The sequence below is a fragment of the Hesperophylax consimilis genome, chromosome 3 (assembly GCF_061612785.1).
Source record: "Hesperophylax consimilis isolate HC1 chromosome 3, BYU_Hcon_1.0, whole genome shotgun sequence".
In the NCBI taxonomy this organism is placed as follows: Eukaryota; Metazoa; Arthropoda; class Insecta; order Trichoptera; family Limnephilidae; genus Hesperophylax; species Hesperophylax consimilis.
In genome coordinates this window covers 37,004,733-37,024,987 of record NC_142838.1, presented here as the reverse complement: position 1 = coordinate 37,024,987, position 20,255 = coordinate 37,004,733, and the positions used below count along the sequence as shown (strand labels likewise).

General features: G+C 35.5%; 2 protein-coding genes across 2 annotated transcripts; both read right to left on the bottom strand.

The window, feature by feature from the left end:
• Nucleotides 1-40: 40 nt before the first annotated feature.
• LOC149425392 (myrosinase 1-like) lies at nucleotides 41-11,981 on the bottom strand. The gene is made up of 7 exons (XM_089651107.1): nucleotides 11,926-11,981; nucleotides 11,740-11,843; nucleotides 8,528-9,103; nucleotides 7,985-8,070; nucleotides 6,312-6,620; nucleotides 5,458-5,696; nucleotides 41-2,016 (listed from the first exon to the last, which is right to left on the bottom strand). Exons 1-7 carry the CDS (start codon nucleotides 11,970-11,972, stop codon nucleotides 1,908-1,910), a joined length of 1,470 nt encoding a protein of 489 aa, XP_089507233.1. The 5' UTR covers nucleotides 11,973-11,981; the 3' UTR covers nucleotides 41-1,907.
• A 2,795-nt stretch (nucleotides 11,982-14,776) lies between these two features.
• On the bottom strand, nucleotides 14,777-19,895 carry LOC149425391 (uncharacterized). Its single transcript, XM_089650776.1, has 2 exons — nucleotides 19,661-19,895; nucleotides 14,777-15,074 (listed from the first exon to the last, which is right to left on the bottom strand). The coding sequence occupies exons 1-2, from the start codon at nucleotides 19,717-19,719 to the stop codon at nucleotides 14,777-14,779; spliced, it is 357 nt and encodes a 118-aa protein (XP_089506902.1). The 5' UTR covers nucleotides 19,720-19,895.
• Between the last annotated feature and the right edge of the window lie 360 nt (nucleotides 19,896-20,255).

Sequence of the window (20,255 nt, the reverse complement as noted above, 5' to 3'; positions counted from 1 at the left end):
ATACAATATACAATTCGCATGCGCGTCTGCGTAGGCAATTTTTAAAAATCATATAATTTAAACTTAAGTAATTGATTTAAAGTAAAAAAAGTGCAAACGCACGCAAGTGATAAATAAACATGGCAAATCTATGTAGTTGCGGATTCGTCATAAACGAAGTTCTGGCTTTCATTCAACAAAAGGTTGAAGTAATAGATTACATTAGTCTAACCCAATTGTGTGATATGTTTAAGGAACAAGATATCGACTACACAAGAATTCTACTTACGAGTATTCTGGGCCAACCTGCAGGCCCCTAGACGAGTATCGGTGAGGGATAAAAGAAAAGGTCAATCACTGATTAAATACGTGAGAGAAACTGACAGCAAACTTCTGCCAAAATTTGTTGTTTTAGACATTAATAAACTTCCACCAGTAATGTTTGACATGTAACTACTTTGTTAAAAGAAATCATGTTGAAGAACGACATGCGTAATCTAAAACCGAAAGCATTGAACTATAACTTCGCAACTCGCGAAGACGTCACAAAAATTCGACAAGAACTGCAAAATTTTAAAACAACATATTCATTGAAAATAAACAGAGATGATATAACGACATCTGTTGACAATGCGACAAAGTTAAATCCCACCGGTTGCAAACTTAATCATTAGGCGAACATCAAGCAAACGATGCCATCTACCGATAACGTCTCAAACAATTTTAAATCAAATGAGCCAACCCAAAAAAAAACAATGTGTGGAATAAATTTCACAGAGGGACAAGTATACTGGATAAAACCGATCCGATGACAGCAAATAAGGCGCTTCCAACAGAAAAAATGATCCGAAGAGCCCTGTTAATCAAACATCAGAAACCACGAATGATTGGAGAGAAATTACCCACAAAAAGTTTTTTATTTTATTTTTAACTTGCGAGTTTTCCAACCCATTTTATTTGAAAAGTGGCGTAAGGCAAGGAGGAAGAATGTCTCCAGCACTCTTCAATATATACTATACTCTGATGAACTAATTCAAAGACTTAATAACACTAAAATAGGTTGCCATGTTCAAGGAATATGTGTAAACAATATTAATTACGCAGATGATATGGTTCTTCTAGCACTGTCACTTAGCGCACTAATGAAACTATTCCAAATATGTGAAGATTTTGCAAAAAATCATAACCTTGTATATAATACGTCCAAACCAATCGTTATGGTTTTCAAATGCAAAAACGAAAACTTGCTAACACCTTCAGTATGGCTAGATGGAAGTAAAATGGATGTTAGTCGTAGCGTCAAATACCTGGGACATATTATCACAGACGACCTGAAAGACATTGAGGATGTGGAAAGGCACAGAAGAGCGATATCCGTTAGAGCAGGTGTGCTGTCAAGGCGTTTTCATTTTTGCAGTACAAACGTGAAAGATACTTTTCAACGCATTTTGCACTTCGCTGTATACGTCAGAACTGAGGGTGGATTACATTGCATCCCAATGGCATAAGTTTAAAGTCACTCACAATAATGCATATCGCCAACTATTACCCCAACCGAGATACCCTACGAAAAATATTCCTGGAAGGAGGACTACACTCTTTCAGAGCGCTTCTCCGCCATCACATGGGAAGCTTATGGCGCAGACGACGCCAATCAAGTAACAAAATCATCACCGCCCTGAGACGGGAGAAGTCCAAATATCCTCCATAAACGGCTGCTTACACTCATTTGTGTGTTTATCTTTTTTCACTTAAATTCCGTTTTTTTTGCCTATCGGAATTGCCTATGTATTATTATTTTTATACTCTAATTATGTATATTATTTCAAAATATTGCATTGCACTACCCCTGCATACATTCTGGAATAAATGTTTTTTATTGAATCTTATTATTATTAATACGGAAAACATTTGAGAAAACAGAGGAATCAAATCTGCCTGTTCTTTGATAACTGCTGGAAGAATTTGACAGATGCTTTGGGGGTCCTCGTCTTGTTTGGGTCTTTCATGTCGACAGCGTACAGACCAAAATGCCCACTGAAATTAAAAAAAAATATTAATATTGTAACTAATTTTCCTAACCTGACCGCATCCTGATAGTGGAAACATTATATCTACATAACTCCATAGGTATATAAGTTTTTTTTTTTTTAATATTTATTGCAAAAAAATATAGAGTACAAAGGGTATAGCTTATGGGTTACATACTATTTCTTCCAGCTTACCCAACAAATACAAATTATATTACATAACCCAACAATTACATGTTAAAAAATGTAGGTAAATAAAAAATAAAAATCAGAAATAAAAAACAGAGGTATTTAATTTAAATATTGAAGACAATATTAGTGATTTCTAAACGAAAATCTGAAACAGAAAAATCAGAAAAGGAAACGGTCACATCTGGTACTCGAACCCAGGACCCTTGTCTTTCCGGGACAGTGCTCTACCAACTGAGCTAATGGGACCCTTGGTAGAGCACTGTCCCGGAAAGACAAGGGTCCTGGGTTCGAGTCCCAGATGTGACCGTTTCCTTTTCTGATTTTTCTGTTTCAGATTTTCGTTTAGAAATCACTAATACTGTCTTCAATATTTAAATATTACAATTTGAGGTTTTACTCAATGAAGTTATTCCGAAAAATAAATACCTATTTAATTTATGTAAGGTGTAGTGACATTTGTTTTAAGAAAAATGTTTTTATTGATATTGGACACAATGCGGGATAATACAAATAATCTAAAAACGAAACATTAAATGGATGTCGCAGAAAAATAAAAATATAACGGTCACAACTAGGAACATATAATAAAATAATTCAACATAAATAAAAATCAGATATGTTTTTCCGAGACACTATCTAGTTACAAACCAATTTCATTAGAAACTTTGTTTCCATAGGTAGATGCCAAAAATATGGGATAAATCAGTTGCAAGAGGAAAATACCGTATTGACCAATACGACGCTTAATAAAAGGGTCCCAATGGTCGAGTGGTTTGAGACTCCTGTCCTGGTAAGACGATAGATCCCAGGTTCATTTCCTAGTTGTGACCATTATCTTTTTATTTTTATGTCTTGTTCTGTTTCATGTTTCGTTTAGATTTATTTGTATTATATTCTTTTTATTGAATAATATATATCATTGTTGTGTATAATCTTCAAAATAAGTTTAAAAGAAAAAGTTGTCTACATTATAAATGAATAAATGAAGTGAAATCTTACAAGTGGAAATTAACCCTCTTCTTGACATGCGATTGGGCTCAAACTCAGCAGATAGACTCGTTGTCTATGGTAATGCATTCTATCAACTTTTGGTGGAACTCACCTATACAATCACGCCACACATAGGCATTTCAATGAAACGAGATGACATTTTAAAAATTTACTGCAGTTAATATACCAAATAAATATCGGTACCATCCAATTAGGATTTGGCATAAGTGATATCGTGATTCACTCATTTTTGTCAGTCCTTGGAGATGATGATTCTATCCTCAGTTCAACCAATTTTTTTTAAGTTTTAAGACGAATCTTAGTGCTAAATCACTATTTTGATTAATCTTTATAACGAATTGGTGAACATTATGAATACCAAAAAATATGCTTTAGATAAATTGAAGGTTATACTATCGCTTCGCTTGAGTAGAATACAAATAAGAAAATAAATTACTACTTAAAAAATATAAATATAATAAACTAAACTTTTTTTTTCATTTCTTTCATTTTCATTTTTTTCAGTCCTTGGAGATGATGATTCTATCGTCAGTTAAACCAATTTTTTTAAAGTTTTAAGACGAAGCTTAGTGCTAAATCACTATTTTGATTAAACTTTATAACGAATTGGTGAACATTATGTATACCAAAAAATATGTTTTAGATAAATTGAAGGTTATACTATCACTTCGCTTGAGTAGAATACACATAAGAAAATAACATACTCCTTAAAAAATATAAATATAATATACTAAACAAAACATTTTTTCAATAGAAATGTATGAACGCGTAATAGCAACAATTTAAAGAAAAATCCAATATTATAGCTAAGATTATCTGTGACAGTTTCACTTGATTAACTTTTTTGCTTTCTTATAAAATTATCTACAAAACTCCGTCTGTCAAGCGATTTTAATGCCCATTACCTACAATATAAGGTATACCAATAATATACGCATTTTTGGCTTGTAGGTTCCTCTTAAAAGGCATTTCAAAAGTTTAAAGCAGTTAAGAGCTAGTCCCTGGGGAAAGGCTCAATCCTCAGTCAACGCAAAAAAATATTTATGTTTGAATTTATCTATATAAAAAAAGATGCATTATTGTAGAAAAACTTCGATTTTTTATTTTATTCGGCTGCAGTCTTCTAGTATTGAAAGTGAAGTTCCTTAGACTCGAAATGACTCGGCGCACTTATAAATAAATCAATACAGAGGAGACGGAATTAAAAGAGAAATCGACAGGTCGAGAAGACTCTAAATTATTTTGTTTGATTAAAACCTGAAATCCGCTTTCACCAATAAAATGTTTACTAAAAAATAATACTTGACATAAAAGGACAATATCAACTGAAAATATTTTAAATTTTACCATCTATTTCATAAATTAATCTATGCTTAGCATCGAACACTTGCAGTGGGGTCCATTCAAAATGTTATTTGGGTTATAAAAATGAACATAATAATTTCATAATAACCGCAATCAAGTTCCATTTGTTGTTAATAAAACAACTAAAAATTCTACTTTGAATAGGCCACTTGCATCACATTTCTTTATTTCGATTCAAAATTCTAAGATATTCCGTATAATTTTAGCCATGGCGATTTTTAGAAAATTCCCATCCGCAAAATCGGATAAGCTTTTTTATTAACCGGAAAACTGTTTTTTTTGCGGATGCATAAAATAAATAAATAGACAAAAATCAGTTTAAAAAATGTATTGTCACTAAATCAGAAGCCAAAGAAACGTACAAACCTTTCGTCACAATATCTGACATAATTCAGACAAGGAGAGCGGAATCTGTGTTATGTTTTATTGTTTAAATATGGATTCACTAACTACCGAAGAGTGAGAGATCCTAAAAATAACTAATTACGTGACTTCTTTGAGCAAAAATACTTCTACTGTCATAAAAAGATATTTCGTTCTACCGAGAAACGACGCTGGCAGAAATGCAAAACGAGAAAGTCAACTTGCATACAAAAATAGTTTGGAATTTTACAAAAAATAAATTTAAAAAAAATCGTAAGCCGGACATTTCGTAACGAAATTTATTATCAAAAACTTTAATTTTTTAGTAACGTTTTCGAAATCTTAGTAGAAAGATCTATCAACACGGTTTTTTCCATGCCATTATAAAAAGTATGCAAGTGGCCTATTAGGGGAGCTTTTGAAGTTTAGTGAAGTCGTTCGCGGAGGGTGAATTTTGGAGTAAATTTGAGTGATAGCTTAGTTTTTATTGGTGAAAACGAATGTAAAAGTAACTTACTTGTATCCTTCAAGCCACTCGAAGTTGTCCATGAGACTCCAGACTGAATAGCCTGTGACGTTGCACCCATCCCCTATGGCGTCCAGAGTTGCCCCCATGTACTCTCTGTAATACTCTATTCTGTCCACATCTTCCAACTCGCCTCCGTCTGAATATCCACTCTCTAATATCATTATTTCTGGGTTATCATATTGATCTTTAATCCAGTTCAACAGATTTCTGAGACCTGATGGTACAACCTATAAAAATCAGTTTATTAGTAAATCTAATATCCAATATGTAAATACTATCACTCTCTTCAGTTGGACTCTAACCATGATTTCGTATCAAGAACGTGGTGACACAAATTACGTCAAAAATAACAAAGTGAAGAATCAAGAACTTTTAATGATATAGTTGAATGACTAGTCTATTAAGTTTTCATAACGTAACTACATACGCACTTCGATAAAACTTCAATTCGGGAGACGGGAATGGGTTTCGACGCCCCGGGAACCATTTATTGGATAATCAACACCGATGCCATAGGTCACCCCGAGTGGTTCGCAAGGTTTGGCGACTTGCTCTACTTGGTAGAGTGACGTTTGTCTAGGTCTGCCCATTAATTGAGTGGCATGCCGGATCTGAGAAGGCCGATTGAGGGAAACCCTTTGCATCTCCTGCCGGACTCTCGACCAATCGCCTTGCCTCGCAGTGAGTGGGATGGATTCATACGTCCGTCACACTGACCCCCAGATTCCAGATTCCTACTCACCCCTCATATCCCTTTCCCTTCGCAGAACTTCCTTTACTTTAAAAGATCATCCACGCAACAAACCCAAAGATGACATACACCCAAAATTAAAGTTTTTTACCATTAGCCATGTTGAGGATTGTGACAATTTCCACTCCTTCCTCGTAGAAAACTCTACTCCGCAGTCATTATCCAAAGAGAGTGCTGGTCGTTCGTCATCAGCAATCATGGGACTAACAATTCTAGATGTGTAGTGGTTCAGACCAAAGAAGTCGAACGTCCCTCTGATGAAGTCCACCTCGTTTGGTTTGAAGCTGGGCAGGCGCGAGTAGCTGAAGCCCTGCTCTTTACTACGCTTGGCCACCCTTTCCTTCATAATATCGGGGTAGTCTCCAGTCTTGGAGTATATGGGATGGGAAAACCAACCTAGCTAAACAAAAAATAACATCAGCCAATAACAAAAACCTCACCTAGGCTATCTTATGCCACGTATACATACGCAAGCGGAACTGCCGAGCTGAACCTCAACTTATGGGAAAGGAACGAAGTAACAGCAAATGGCGCGAAACGTCTCAAGCTATTGGTTTTCCCTTTCTTTTGCTCTTTCCCGAAGTTTGAGGCTTGCGTTTCGGTTCGGAAATGTCGACTGAACTAGACACGTGCGAACAAGTATCAAGCAAATGTTATTCGACTGTTACGAAAATTACCATGTTCCGGTGTAGGTATTTTTTAAAAATATATGTATATATATATAAAAGAATTTTTTATATTTTACACATTAAAATTCTGATGATTCAAACTCTGGTTTAAAATCTTAAATACATTTAAATGGAAGTTAGATTACTGAAACAACCCGAGTGGTTGCACTGCGCACTGAACTGGGTCCAGTGGACAAGATGGTGATTTACTGCCTTAAGCATCGCAAATAAGCCCGTCGTTCATACGAGCTGTCACCGGCTGCTACAGACACGTAACTATGGGCTTTTTTGTGAAAAAAATGCCTTTCTGTACTTTTTAAATGTTCAAAAATCATTCTTGAGCAAAAAACCAAATCTGATGGAGTTTTTTTCCATTCGCATGCACCCATAAATCATCTTATTATTTCAATAAATACAATTGTTCACAATGCTTTTCGAATAAAATAAAGTGAGACAGCGAACGAAGATACACATACGAGTACGAAGGACAATCTAGTGACAGTATTTCGTATTCTACTGCTCTGCTCGCTCGTTTGTTCATCAAGATTGAGGTTAAAAACGGCCCACTGACGGGTGAGCATTTGCCCGGTGAGCAGTCTGAACATGATCGTCGCTCGCCTGTGACGTCATGCTTGCCACGGTCATGCTCGCCCGTCAGTGGGCCGCTGTAAGCTCGGAACTGGTATCGCGAGGAGGTAAGAAAAACGAGGGGCGTTCATAATAATATAGTCGTTTCACCCGTACACATATTCTATGAATGGCTATCTCTTTCTAATGCGTTCTGTTAATTTAGCTATGTATGATGTTATTTGTATTCATTCACACAAATTCCGTTATTCAATTTCAATCATGAAACAGGAACGTGCCATATTTTTATTCGATTAGTATGAACATTACGCGTCTTTGTATTTATGTCGATGTAACTCTGGCGTGAACTCTCCCTTTCGACGGTTTTGTTATATTTTTGGTATTTTGTATTCCCACAACACACTTGCGCGTTTTGTGGACTATCTGGACGATGTTAATGAAGTGGTAATTAATACACTTGTTGAAAGGTCTAATAAAGTATGTCAGACAAAAATAGATTTAAACTCACGTGGAATTCCATGGCAGCTGTAGCGCTTTCTTTGTTAGCACTATCGTCTTCAGCCCAGATTGAGTTCAAAGAAATTGAAACCCTCCCTAAGAGAATGATTAAGTATCAAAATCCATAAGTAAGTTTACATTAAATAAACTCTGTTTTCTAAAATACTTCTTCGATTGAAAACATAGTGATATATTTGCGGTACGAAAATAATCATATAAATTTTCTTTTTTTCTTCATGTGAAGCGGTTACTTTGTGATGTTACATTATAATTGAAAAAATTAAACAATAACTTTGTAAACATCACTCAGAGGTAAATACTTAATGCCGACCGGGTTTTGCTACAACCGTAGGTTCATCAGGGCAGTATAATACTAAACATCTAAAATCTAAATTAACATGTGTTGATATCACGGTGAGTGGACAGTCTGAGCTACAGTGGAAGAGGTAGGGATAGGTGGGAGATTGAGAGGCGAGTGCTCTTTGTCAATAGGGAACAATCTGAGGAGAATAAATCAGTGACGTAACATGAGTGGTGGTTACTACATTCTTACCATGTTGACGCTTCCTGAAGTCATCATCGTACACGTGATATGCTTTAGCGTGTGCTAGAAGCAACGTGTGTCCGCATAGATAGTCTCCGACACCGTGAAAATTGAGAGCAGGGGCCCTGGACGCTTGTCCATAGCCAAGGTGGCATATCTCCTCAGGCTCATTGAAAGTTAGCCAATCCTTAACCCTATCTCCGAAAGTCTCGAAAGCGAATCTTGCATAGTTAGCAAAGTAATCAGCTAGAAACGGGTTAGCCCAGCCTCCCAGATCTTGAAGCCTTTGCGGCAGATCCCAGTGATAAAGAGTCACAATTGGAGTCACGTTGGTTCGGATTAGTTCATCTATCAGATTGTTGTAATAATTCACGCCATCTGTATTAGGTTTGTCATCGAATCCCGAAGGTAGCAGCCTGGACCAGGACATAGAAAACCGGTAGAAGTCAACTCCTAGATCTTTTACCATTTCCGCATCATGCCTCCAGTGGTTGTAGGAATCGCATGCTACATCCCCCGAGCTGCCATCCTTTATCAACTCTGGATGTTCGTGGCATAATCGGTCCCAAATGTTTTCAGATTTACCTTTCAAACAGAATAAGTTATTAGTTTATATCGAACGGTTACATCTGCAGATTAGATTTTTAACAAAAATCAGTTATTGAGCATAAATGAAATGAAAAAGATTGTTTAAAAAAAGATAAATATTTTTAATTTGTTATTTTTAAGCAAATATGGAAACAACAAGTTAACAAATTTAACCTGAAATTCATTAAGTGTAACAAAAAAAACTTTTCAGATTTGTAATTCTACTATTTTCCACTTGGCCGGTTTCACGTTTTCTAAAGAAGAATGGTGAACCCAGTGCGATCAAAATAAATAAGCTGATAAAGATATTAAATTGTGTTTTTTACTGTGGTTTAAAAATAACTTATTGAATTAGCCGTTTTAAAGATATTATTGAAGAAGAAGATAATGCTAATAAATCTAAAAAAACATGAAGCTAAACATGAAGTTGAAGATAAAGCTGAACATGAAGCTGAAGATGAAGTTGAACTTAAAGCTGAACACGAAGCTGAACATGAAGCTGAACATGGAGCTTAACATGAAGGTGAACATGAAGCTAACCATGAAGATGAACATGAAGATGAACATGGAGATGAACATAAAGCTGAACATGAAGCTGCACATGAAGTTTAACTTAAAACTGAACATAAAGTCGAACATGAAGCTTAACATTAAGCTGTACATGAAGTTTAACTTAAAGCTGAACATAAAGTCGAACATGAAGCTTAACATGAAGCTGAACATGAAGCTGAACATGAAGCTGAACATGAAGATATACAACGTACAGAAAAATAAATGGGCAATGGTCTAAACTAGAAAACGAACTTAGAATCTCAGTCTTACCGAAACCACGCCTCTAACCATTCAGCCATTGGGACCTAATTATTTTAAGTTAATTTTGTCGACCCCATATTTCAAATTCAGGATTAACAATATTATCCTCGACTATTTTTTTCATGGTTTTGGCTGCTATGTTTTTGAATTATTGCGAAGTTCAATAGAATTTGTAGCTCAGATAGTGTCTTGGATAAACATATCCGTTTTTTTATTTGTATTTGACACTTATTGAATTTTTCTAAAGTCTAAATGAATATTCAATTTTTATTGAAATATCTTTATATAGATTAGCCAAAAAAAATTATGTTTATACAAAGATGCTGTGTTCAATTCCCATACGAGACCACTACCTTTTTATTTTTCTGTCTTGTTCTGTTTTATGTTTCGTTTTGATTTATTAGTATGTATTATCATCTTAACTAACTTACCATCAAGCTGTTTCAGCAGAGAGGACGGACAGCCAAACACCAAACAACTCGGCCTTTATACCACTCCTTGCCACATTCACATTCATACATACTCTTCTGTTATTCCGACTCTTGACATGGCCATGCTCAAGTAATTTTCTGATTCACTTGATCCTGCCATTTCTTCTTCGAGCATCCACGACTTCTTTTAACATTCAAATTCGCGTCATATATTCTCCTTACACTCCTTTCTTCATTTATGCTTTCTACATGCCCAAACCATCAAAGCTTTCCTTTTTTAATCTTACTCATTACATCAGCCTTGCACTCTTTGCGAATCTCCACATGTCTCACACGATCATACATGGTTTTTCACACATCCGCCTCAGGAATCTCATTTCTACAGCATTCAATCTGCTTTCGTCCTTCTTGTGTCAGTTCCATGCCTCACTGCCATACATCAGGGTAAGTACCAGTACCAGTATTGTGGACTGCTAGTTTCGCTTCTTTGAACATTTTTGCTAGCGCCAATATATATATATTTTTTTTTAAAGAAAGAAAAACATTCCCGTTTGACGAATAACCTGACAATATTTGAAAACCTCCTACTACCGCCACAGTAAGCTGACAATGTTGCTTGTATTGTGATGGAGGACTTAGCCAGCCGAGGGATTGAACACACTACGCCCGAGTGAGACCCAAGCGCGATGTCAACTCGGCCACCGACCAGTCTATGTGTCTGTCTACCGATATGTATTGTATATTACATTGATGGGTATAATCTTAAAAAACATATGTTATAAATTACATTGATGGGTATAATCTTCAAAGGTTATTAAAAGAAAAGTAAAAAAAATAAAAGATACAAAATTTTTACTTGTTTTGGTTTTAGATAAAAAAAAGTCAATCAAAAAACATGACTCAATACAATATATTTCTTAAAACACAACATAATTTTGTTGTGGCAGCATGTTAATTAAAATAATAAAGACTTATTTCTTATTATTTAGATATAACCGACATGTTTATTCCAAAGATCATACCCGTCGTTGCTGGGAGTTATCATTGGAAGATACCACTACGAACTTTTATGTAGGCCTTTTTTAATATATACAATCCCGTAGAATGTTATTTTGATGTATCTCATAAGCCTTAGCCAGCCTGAGCAATATAAGCGCTCGGAAAGATTTTTTACTACTTGATTACAAAACATCGACTTTTCACTACTTACTAAAAATATAATACCCATGTTTTATATACATAAACCTTTCGGAAGAAATTCTCTAAATGACAGTGAAAACCCTATCAAAATCCGTTGCGTAGTTTAGAGGAACTAAGCGCACAAACAGACAGACGCGGATATTCACTTTGTTTTATACTATTTAATAATAATAATTAAAGATACCTTACCTCCTGTATTCCAGGCTCCTTCTATCTGATAGGCCGCCGAGGACACTCCAAAACGAAATCCATCTGGGAATTTTCTTACATTTTCAGCATTGTCTCCTGAAAACCTGAAAAAATATCGTTATTTTTTACAGGTTCTTATTTCACAGTATATTTTGTATTGACTAGCAATAAGAATATAATAATAACCGTAATACAATAAAAATACAATAAGGAATTAACTTATTGATGTTCATTGCTAACTTTGAGTTACACACTGATTTTACCGGTCAAATTTAAATGGGTTCTTATACTTACTACTTGCAATAAATATTAACAGGTGTTGGTGTTACATGTTACGTAAACTAGGGATGTACCTGATAATGATATAAAACTAGGGAAACATTTTAAAAACTATTCATTATTTCCAGTGCTTAGTTCAGTCACATTTATACTAATAACATTAAATGCATTATATTAGTAACACAGCCTGTATTATTATTCTTTAATCATTGATGATAATATTAGAGGTTTTACTCATTTTACTCAGTTATTCCAAGTATAAAAATATTCATCATAGACTTGTAGAAAACTCAATAGATGTCGCACATTAAAAAAATTTATATTTTATCCAAGACACTGTCTAGATTGCAATAGATTACAATCTTGCAATCATAGAAATTAGACAATAAAAATATGCGTTAAGAAAATGATGATAATGTTTTTAGCTCTTACTCGAAGTATGATACAGTTAAAAATGACGGGCTTTTTATTGCGGGCAGAATGCACCGCTTCAACAATCACCAGGAACAAGATTATATGGGGATGAATGATGGACTCGCCGAACGTCACAGCGGTGCTGCCAAGGTCTCTTATCTATGTGAGGATATTGTGTCAGCGCTTTATTAGCAGAAGACACATACCTGGACGGATGACGAACCTCGTGCTGACACTTTGGTGGACGCTGTGGACTCTCTCGCTGCAGCAGCTGGTCCAGTTTCTTCACCACCTAGGATTCTTGCTGCAGAGTTTCCATCTTCTATCTTCTTGTCACCTGTTCCTGTTCTTCATTTTACTTAACTTAACTTCACCTTATTTTTTTTTGTAATACCAGAATCAACTGTAAAGCGCTCCTGAGGTGATATCTCAAAAAAGCGGCGCTATACAAATTGTTCAATAAATAAAAGGGGTAGGGTCACAATAGCTCATTGTTATAGCAACCCGACAAGGCCAATGTCTTGGGTTCAATTCGTAGACGTGGCACATGTTTCATTTGAGAGTCGATAACATTGTCTTCAATGATTAAAAATTACAATTTTTAGTTTTACTTGTTGAGTGATTCGAAAAATAATTTAAAAATATTTTTAATACAGGGTTTTTCTAAGAAATTATTACATTTAAACGTGAAAAGGGGTACATGAAGCTTAAAGCTTGTTTTATACGATACTTATTTCTAAACCTATCCCCATATGGGATATCCCCATCGAGACATGCACGGAAAAAATTGCTTTACACAATCATTATTTTCATACGGATTTGAGAGACAAGAAGATGGTTGTGAAAGAACGCATCTTTTTTAAAAGACAAGTAAAAGTAGTTATTTAATTTTTTTTTTAAAGTAGTTTTAAAACCGTCAAATAAATTATATGACATAATCCATGTATCGCAGCCCTGTAATACATTTCATTTTACCACAAAATAAATTAAGTAAGCCTAGGCTTGACATAAAGGTCAAAATTACGAACGGATTGTATAATATGCGACAAACCAGTGAATAAATTAATGAATGTGACATTGGTCATGAATGTCATGATTCGTGAAAAGAGATTCATATTTCCTAGAACCGTGTTACGCATGACTTTATTAAAATAATAATAATTTATTTCACAAGGCCCGGGCGGACACCAGAGTACCTACCACGGCAACCACCCTAGGCATGCTTCGTCACTTTGTTATCATAAATAATAATCTATCTTATCTTAAAATACAGGCGGTCCGAGGGTAAAGTGCGCTAACTTCGGGAAGTTGTATCATGATGGTATAAGTAAAAAACATTAATTTTTATTTAATATTTTTCTATTGAAAAATATTTTTTTCATCTTTTTTACGTAAAAACTACATTAAAGTATTAGAATTTCGAAAAAAAATCTTAAACTTCTTTACTTCTAAAATCATGCAGCATCACCCCCCGAAGTAAGCGCACTTTACCCCCGGACACCCTATTTAAAAATTCAACCTGCGTATGTTATGATTAAAAATACACATTTTGTTCTTATTAGTGTCAGAAGTGCTTAGAAAATGGTTTGAATGGTTGAAAAAGTGGAGACGCCTGAGGAATATTCAACGCAATATCTCTGCCCTGGAATTAGATACGGAGTAGAATTAAAATCGATGTTACAGTATTGGCCTCGTTAAATTAATGATACCAAGAAAAATAATTGATAAGTTTTATTCTGGCTAACACACATCACTGGTAACAAAAAAACAACGACCCTCGAATTCCTTAATTATTTCATGGTTGTTATTGATCCGTTATTTAGAGAGAGAAGAGGAAGAAAATGGGCTTGCAAACCTATTTATAAACTAATTCATTTGAATGTATTGGTATATATAATCACAATTATTGCCCTTAGGGGAGACATCTGTCGGATATTTCAATTACTCAATACAGATACAAGTGGCATTTTCGTTGGTTTGATTCTTGGCTAAAGTCTGAACATGCTGCCAGGGCACGGAAGAATTTATTTTTTTACACATAAACAAAAAAATATTTTTTTTTTAAATAACCATAATATAAACAAAAATAATTTGAAAAATAAACATAATATAAATATGGACAAATTAATTTGAAAAACAATCATGAGATGAATACGAACAAAAAGTTCTAAAATAAGAGAATCATAATATGAACAACTTAATTCGATGTTCCTAGGTCATCCTTCAGGTAGGTTGCTAATTCTTCTCCTTCTTATGACTGCTAGCAAAAATTTGATGGTCCAAGGTCATCCTTCAGGTAGGTTGCTAATTCTTCTCCTTTTTATGACTGCAGGAACTTATTTATTCAGTCGGGGGGTACATCGGGCGTCCCTGTAGCAATGCTTGAATCCCTTTCCATGGGTAATAAACATATTTTGCTGATAGGTCTCTTCAATGTTCCTTGTGCGGTTTTGAGGGTAACCACCCGCACTTTCCCGTCAGCTCCAGGGTGAGTAGCTAGGATCCTGGCTAGTTTCCACATATTAGGCGGCAGGTTGTCCTCCTTTAGTATGACCATGTCGTCCCTTTCAACAGTCCTGAGGCCCTTGTCTTCCTTCCATTTGGTACGTCTTTGTAATTCTGCAAGATATTCCAGTTTCCACCTGCACCAAAATGTTTGAATCAGTGCATTTAATTTTTGACATTGATTCAATCGATTATATTGTATCTCCCGAACATCCTTCTCAGAGATAGAAGCTATCCCTCCGCCAATCAGGAAATGATTTGGAGTCAAAGGATTCAGGTCAGTCGGATCGTTGGACAGAGGAGTGAGCGGACGTGAATTTAAACAGCATTCTACCTGACACAATAAAGTATATAATTGTTCAAAGGTTAAACTTGAATTATCGGTTATTCTTTTTAAATGATATTTGGCGGATTTCACTGCTGCTTCCCAGAGTCCAGCGAAATTCGGTGACCGTGGTGGAATAAATCCCCACAGTATTCACAAATCAGCTAAATATTTTTGAATCTTGTCATCAGATTTCTTTAACTTATCATACAATTCTCTCAGTTGATTATATGCTCCCTTAAAATTGGTCGCATTATCTGAATATATTTTAAAGGGTTTGCCCCTCCGCGCAATGAAACGTTTTAAACAATTTAAAAAGTTGTCAGTGGTGAGGTCCGTTACCAGTTCCAAATGCACAGCTTTCGTTGAGAAACAAACAAAAATGCATAAATAAGATTTCACCAATGGAGCCTTCCTGGTGATACCGCTTTTCATCATGATAGGACCTGCGTAATCAATCCCGGTAACCTCGAACGGCCTGCTAGGTGTTATTCTGTTTTCCGGCAAGTCACCCATGATAACTTGACTGGTTACTGGATTTTTTCTGAAACATACTATACATTTATGTAATATTTGCTTAACAGTGGTTTTTCCGGCAATCGGCCAGAACTGTAATCTCACTAGAGATAACAAAGTTTGTGTCCCTGCATGTAAATGTACATAATGAAGATGTCGAATAATTAATTCTGTTAACTTATTATTTTTTGGTAAAATTATTGGGTGTCGTTGCTGGTATGATAAATGTTTCGCCTTTGTTAGCCTGCCCCCGACAAAAATTAATCCATTATTTATAAATGGATTAAGCGACAAAATAACGCTACGTTTATCCAGTGAACATTTATTACTCAAAGCCCTGAACTCATCCTTAAAATGGTAGCGTTGAATTATTGCTATTAGACGATGCAATGTATTGTCCAGCTCCGGCACGCTTAACCTCCCGGTTAATTTACAGTTTTTTGTGTTACAATTATTAAAGAAACGCAATATATATGCAGTTACTCTCTTTAGCTTGTTGAGAGAGGAAAATTTTGAAAAGATGTCCCACTCCGTGACATTAGTAGACACGCATACCGCCTTGGTTTTTATCTCTGGAGGATTTATACAGGAATTTTCTGGCTTCGGCCAGTGATCGGCCTCTCTTATTAGCCAATCTGGACCCTTCCACCAAATATCTGCTTGTAATAGTTTGTTTGCTGTAACTCCTCTTGATAAAATATCAGCGGCGTTTTCCTGCGATGAAACATGTCGCCAATGGGCGGGATCGCCGGCCTCTTGTATCTCGGCAACCCTGTTGGCCACAAAGGTATTCCATCTAGCTGGCTGTCCTCTTATCCAGCATAGTGCGATGGTAGAGTCACACCAGTAGTATGTATCTACCTCAACCATGTTGAGCGCTTCTTTGATGTTTTTTAATAATTTCGTTAACAGCACCGCACCACAAAGTTCCAATTTTGGCAGGGATATGTTTTTTAATGGCGCTATCCTGGACCTGGAAGATATTAACTGAGAATGCATCTTACCCTCGGCGTCCCTGGATACTAGATACGCACAGGCTCCGTAGGCCTTTTCCGATGCGTCGCAAAAACCATGGATTTGTAGGCTGTTTTGACCCCACAAGATTCTTCTCTTTATTTTCAACAGGTTTATTTGAGATAAATTTTTCATGTAATTTTCCCAATCTTTTAATATTCCCTCGGGCATTTCTTCGTCCCAGGAAGTCTTAGATATCCATAATCTCTGCATAATTAGTTTCGCTACAACCGTTACTGGTCCTAGCAGTCCTAAAGGATCGAACGTTGAGGCGATACTTGACAATATCCGCCGTTTGCTTTGTACGGTACATACTGGTTTTTTCACTACATATGAAAAGTAATCAAACTCACTGTTCCAGATTAATCCTAGTATTTTTTCTTCTTGGGGTTCTTTAGATATCAATCCTTGCATATCTTGACCTGGTTCGGAAGATAATTCTGCCACGTTCGATCTCCATTTTCTTAGATTCATCCCTGCAGATTTTAGTAAACTGATTACCTGTTGTTTTAGAAGGTGGCACGATTCAACGTCATTTCCTCCCGTTTATAGGTCGTCCATGTAAAAGTCGTTTTCAATGACATTGCTTGCTATAGGAAATGAAAGTCTATTTTCAATACCTATTTGCTTCAGGCATCTTGTCGCCAGGAAAGATGACGGTCCTAATCCATAAGTCACTGTCCTTAGCTTGTAATGCTTCAAATCCTCATCCTGTGAAAAGCGCCAAACAATTTTCTGTAGATTGCGGTCGCTTTCCTGCACGTTTATCTGACGGTACATTTTCTCTATGTCCGCAGTTATGACTACAGGATGTTTTCTGAAATGTAAAATTTGAATATTTAAGTCCTTTTGTATGTTAGGTCCAACCATCAGAGCATCATTAAGGGAAATACCAGAAGATGTTTTTGCCGATCCATCGAACACCACGCGAACTTTAGTAGTGGTGCTTGACTCCTTCATCACCGCATGATGTGGTAAAAAATATGATCTCGCATCGCATTCGGATTTTCGGCACTCTTCCATATGACCCAATTGTAAATATTCTCTCATAAACATGCTATATTGACATTTCAATTCTTTATTGGTGGAAAATTTTCTTTCCAATGTATGAAACCTTTTTTCAGCCATTGACAAAGAACTCCCTAGTTGGTCTATACAAGGGCGGGTTGGTAAGGCTACCGTAAATCTGCCCTCCGTGTCTCTACTATGACACTCTGTAAAGTTGACTTCGCAAGCCTTTTCTTCAAAATTCTGAGGTTTCATGGCATCCACCTCTTCTAGTTTCCAGAATCTTTCCATCTGGTTACCTATTTTATTAATGGCTAGATTACAATTAATTGATACTGGCCTTGTTTTAGTGATGATGTCGATCGCTCCGGAAACAATCCAACCGAGTTCAGTCCTTTGAATAGTTGGCCCGCCCTCCGTTAAGCGTATTCGATCATTATTCATTATTTCCCAAAAAACTTCCGCACCCAACAGGATGTCAATTGGAGACGTGACATTGAAATCCTTATCCGCTAGTTGCAAGCCAGATGGGATCTTCAACTCTTGTTTCCTGAAGGTCATTTAGGGTAGGTCGGTTGTTATAGCCTGCAATACTAAACAAGAAATTTTCTTATTATAATCACTATTCACTGCTAACATGTCAATTGTAACTCTTCGATTGATATGTGTGATGCGATTTTGTATTCCAGACACCGGCGTATTTATTTTTTCTGTTTTTAATTTTAATTTTTTTGCAAAACTCTCTCTTATGAAATTCTATTGGGCGCCTGAATCCAATAATACCCTCGCTTTGTGTAAACGGTTGTCGCTACCTACGATATTCACGATCGCTGTAGATAATAAAATTATCTTTTCATTTTTATTTAACACCGTATGATTTGCCTCTGATGTCGAGCTGTGTGCCTCTTCATTTGTGTTTTCACTATTTAATTCATTAACATGTATCAAAGTATTATGTTGATCACTTGCACAGATTTTACATTTGAATTTATTTTTGCAATCTTGTGTAAAATGTCCTACCCTCAAACATTTGAAACAGGCTCGGGCCTTTCTTAAAAATTCTAATCTTCCCTGGATATTTAATTTGAGAAATTTTTTACAATAATACACTGGATGATTTTCTTTACATAGGATGCATCCGTGTTCGGTTGCTATCAATGAGACAGACAAATCTTTCTTGCGATCATCACGTGTTCTAACATTCTTGTAGGTAGGCCTTTTTTCTTGCAAATTTGTGAACTCCAGTACCTCAACACGTTTGGTTAGACATGTAATAAATTCTTTCAACGTTGAGAGTGCACCATCTATTGGCTGCTCTTCCCAAAATCTACGAGTTGATCCATCCAATTTATTAGATATTAAATTTATCATAATCGCGTCCCAGGAATCAACATGTAATCCTAGATTTTTTAACGCTTCTAAATTTATATTAGCCTGATCAATAATATGCCTTAACGCGACTGGACATTCTTGTTTCATATCTTTTAACTGAAATAAAGATGCAACATGCCTATGAACTATTATTTTTTTATTCGCGTAACGTTCCTGCAGTATCTGCCACGCAGATTCGTAATTGTCGTGCGATATGGTCAAGGAGGCAATCAATTTAGCTGCGTCTTTTTTAACGCACGATTGTAAATAAAATAATTTTTGAGAATTGTTTAACGTATTATTTTCATGAACCAATGCTTTAAAGGTCTCAGCGAATTTAGCATAGTCAGTAATTTCACCATGAAATTCAATAAGTTTCAAAGTTGGTAATTTAATTTCACATTTTTCATGATTTACTGAATTCAATAAACCTTTTGCTAATGCAAGTACAGAGAAATATTGATTTTCAAAGGATTCACGTTGACTTACGTGTTCTGCCTCGTCATCCGAAAGTTCTTCGATTTGAGATTGAATTTTTTCAAAGTCATCTAACAATTTTTCGACCTTTTGATAACGTAATTCTAGTTCCGTTTTATCGAGTGTCTTTAAAATATCATTAAACCTTGTCAATTTCGCTTTCAAAACTCCACGCTTGTTGATTAACTGCTTTAACTTTTCCATCTTTAATGGTAAATAATAAACAATTTAACTTTTAACCTCAAACAACTGACAGTTTACGAATGAAAACACGGTGGTGTTAGTAAAAATGCTTGTCAGTGCCAGGGCTGACAACCTTTTAAATCAGAACAACCACTCACCACTGACAACTTTTTAAATCAGAAATTCGCTGAAATTATTTTGTGGCGAGATTTTACCCGGTAATTTTGAATATTCGCGTGAATTATTTTTAATTAAATAAATCCAATGACAAAACTCTTACAATTGAGATGCTCATTTAACAATAATCGTATCAATTTGCAATGTAGGTAGCTATTAAAATTTTATGCAACTGAAAAATCAGAAACAACAATAATTTTTTTTCAATCTTTGTTGCATATTTAAATATTTCATTTGGGATAATTTG